Source organism: Nicotiana tabacum, chromosome 15 (assembly GCF_000715075.1).
Source record: "Nicotiana tabacum cultivar K326 chromosome 15, ASM71507v2, whole genome shotgun sequence".
In the NCBI taxonomy this organism is placed as follows: domain Eukaryota; kingdom Viridiplantae; phylum Streptophyta; class Magnoliopsida; order Solanales; family Solanaceae; genus Nicotiana; species Nicotiana tabacum.
Window position 1 is genome coordinate 8,944,403 of NC_134094.1, and position 3,607 is coordinate 8,948,009.

Here is a 3,607-nt window from a genome sequence, read left to right on the forward strand (position 1 = left end):
TCATTAAGTCTGAACCCAATAACTCAAACGGACGAAAATTCAAATTCATAAGCTTCTAATTCTGGCTCTGTCTTTGTGTGGGTGGTAAGAAACTCATTATAATATATTGATTCAAAGTTTATAAACTAGGTATCTAAGAAGTAACAAGGTAGCTGCTGAAAGTTGAACTCCATGTATTCAAATTGAACTTGAAAATGTTTATGTCTCAACTTTGACCTATATAGAGGTATAATTTTCAACAACAATTCTCTATAAATAGCAAAGGCCATATCCAGTTAAATGCACTACCAACTTGTTCTTATATTGCTTCTCGTTCTCTTTCTTATGCTCTTTAATTTTCAAATGGCTCCTCAAGTTCGTGCAATATTTTTCACATCTTTTATTTTCATACAAGTTTATTTGGGAAATGCTCAAACATTTATCCATTCTAAAGCAGCTTATTATCCAAATTCAGAAGAAAAAGGAACAGACAGTGAGATTAAGGACCCGTTTCTCCATAGTTTTTTTTTTCTCCTTTTTCGATTGTTTTTCCTCAAAAAATTGTTTGTCCGTGAAATTTTGCAAGTTTTTTAAAAAAATTCGAAAATGAGTTTTTCAAAAAATCACTTTTTCAAAATTTTTAGATTTTGTTTCCTCGCTCACAATACTGCAACATTTTTTAAAGTGAAATGCATGTACAAATATAATTTTAAATTCTAAATATCATTTTTCAACTTAACTTCAAATACTATTTTTTTTCTTCAAAAATTATAATTTTTATGTCCAAACGCCTTAATGCTCATCATAAAAACATGATAGAGAATATATAGAGATATATAACATGTTTAATTATGTTAGAATAGAATGAAATACTGGTGTTTTAATTTTGATCAATTAATACCTGTTTCTTTTTAAATGTATACAGCTGGGGCATGTGGATTTGGTACTTTTGGAGCAACAATCAATGGTGGAGATGTATCAGCTGCATCAGATCTCTATCGAGATGGTCTAGGATGTGGAGCATGCTACCAGGTATTCCATCTTTTCCATTTTATATGACAGTCTTTAATTTTTTTCTAAATATGTTTCAGAAACAATAATACCTTTTTATATTTGAAAATTTTATAACTTAAATTTCGTTGTTTATCCTTAAGAAGTTGCTCTTATAGCCATAGAAATGTCATGACATGTTTAAGACAATAAGTTCCAGTGAAACTTTTAGAATATCTCAAAGGTCTTTATTTTTAAAATTTTGTGTCCAGTCAAATACAACTATATAAAATGAAAAAAAGGCAGTAGTATGTTGATTAATCCTCTATAGTTTAACTTTTATGTATTAATAATATTTTTTTACGTTACTAGGTCGCTTAAAAGATAAACACAACCTACCGTAATGCAAACATTATAAGTGGCTGTTTTCACGACTTGAATTCGTGACATATAAGTCATACGGAGACAACGTTACCGTTGCTCGACGAAGACTCCCCTCCAATCCTGAAATATACTGATAGTGTAATATTTCTTATTGTTAGGTGAGGTGCACAAACAGTAACTACTGCTCGGATAATGGAGTTACTATAGTTATAACTGACCATGGAGCAAGTGGTGGCACAGACTTTATTCTAAGCCAGAGAGCCTTTGGTCGAATGGCTCAGACAAAAGATGCTGCTGCTTCTCTATTATCACTTGGTAATGTGGATATTGAGTATAGAAGGTAATTTTTATTTGCTTAATGAGCTACACTAATAGCTATTTTGTTTTATTTTATATGAAACTATTTTCTTTTTGTGTATTGTTAAAAAGAATGACATAATGTTATATTTGAAAATTCTTTGACATTTAAACTATTTAGTTTATCCTTAAATACATGATCTTTTCTGTGGTGCACACATGAATTTTAGTAAGGGATGTCAACATTTAAAAAGTGAACAAATGAATAATCGCTAATTCGCTATAATAACAAGCGGTATTATTTTTTATATTTTATAATAATATTTTAATATATTTTTTTCATCTATACATACATATTTAATAAAAGAAATTTGACAAAATGGTGTAATGTGACACCGTATGGGGTAAGGTGCATCCGCCCCCGGCTCTTCTGGCCATAGAAATGTCATGAAAATTTTAATATTACAAGTTCTAATGGTGCTTTTGATATGACGTATACAGAGGCGAAATCAGGATTTGAAATTTATGAGTTCAGAATTCTAGTTCATTTAAGTGTTTGTTTATGACATCTTATGCGTCATAAGTTTCTTTTTAGTTGTTAATTTTTGTTTTCGGTCAAACACAATTATTTTAAAGAAATTAATTTAATTTGAAATCCTTGGGAGGAGAGACTTTAACATTTGTAATAATTTCTCTCTCAATTGAACAGGGTTTCCTGCAGCTACCCAAGCAAGAATATTACAATCAAGATTGATGAGAGCAGCGATAATCCTTATTACTTGGCTTTTGTAATATGGTATCAACAAGGCAAAACGGACATTACTGCTGTGCAATTGTGTGAGGTATGGATTTTTAAAAAGTACAATACATTAATATGCCGTGCAATAATTTAAATGTAATAAGTAACCTACCTTATTTTTAGGTTAATTACTAAGGGATCGTTTGGCTATTAGTGTAGGAATAACAACTTTTAACCAAAAGCTTGATATTAGCTATCTCACATCGAATATGGGGATAATAATACCAGGATTATAATCCTAAGATTGTTAATCCCCGAATATCTCAGATTAATACCAATTAAACGACTCCTAAAAGAACAAGTAAAGGTTGTTTATCCAAAATTTTATACTATAAACTTTTAAATATTCACATGTTGTTACAAAGAATTTAAGTTCTGTGTACTGATAATATAATAAATATTTAAATACTTAGATCAATTATAAGGAAATTATAGATAAATCTCTATAATTTGTATTATTAATTGGTGACTTATTACAAATGGTATTAATAAACCTGCTATTGCTGATTAAAATTAATCTTTCTATTTTCGGGGTATATATATAACTTAAAATCCTTTACCAATGTGCAGACACAAAATTTTGTATGCAAGCTATTGGATAGGACACGTGGAGCAGTATGGACTAGTTCTTCACCTCCAAGAGGACCATTGCAAATAAGAATGCTACTCAGTACTGATGATGGAGATGAGACATGGATTGTTCCTGTCAATAATATACCTGAGAATTGGAAAGCTGGTGAAACATATGACTCAGGAATTCAAGTGGATTAATTTATCAAAAGAAAATACAAAAGAATTTAAATTTATTGTTTTTGTTGATTATATTTGTCATATAGAAAGTCTAAATGTAGTGGCTCTTTTAATTTTTAATACCGTAATACGTCCCAAATTCATGAATTATTGTATTGACAACTAATAAAAGTTCATATTTTAATACTAGTTTCTGATCAAGTTGCTGTCGTACCATGTGATGAGGAGGTCACGGGTTCGAGCCGTGAAAACAGCCTCTTGCAGAAATGTAAGGTAACGCTGCGTACAATAGACTCTTGTAGTCCAGCCCTTCCCCGGAACCCGTGCATAATGAGAATTTAGTGTATCGGACTGCCCTTTTTTCTAATCAAATTCCTTTCTCACTTTGTCACCATATTGTATGTAATA

The 3,607-nt window shown here is 30.5% G+C and overlaps 1 protein-coding gene across 1 annotated transcript; it reads left to right on the top strand.

Moving 5' to 3' along the window:
- The first annotated feature begins 272 nt into the window (after positions 1-272).
- Positions 273-3,388, top strand: LOC107794363 (expansin-like B1). Its single transcript, XM_016616847.2, has 5 exons — positions 273-472; positions 905-1,011; positions 1,512-1,693; positions 2,360-2,492; positions 3,020-3,388. Exons 1-5 carry the CDS (start codon positions 280-282, stop codon positions 3,218-3,220), a joined length of 816 nt encoding a protein of 271 aa, XP_016472333.1. The 5' UTR covers positions 273-279; the 3' UTR covers positions 3,221-3,388.
- The last annotated feature ends 219 nt before the right edge of the window (positions 3,389-3,607 follow it).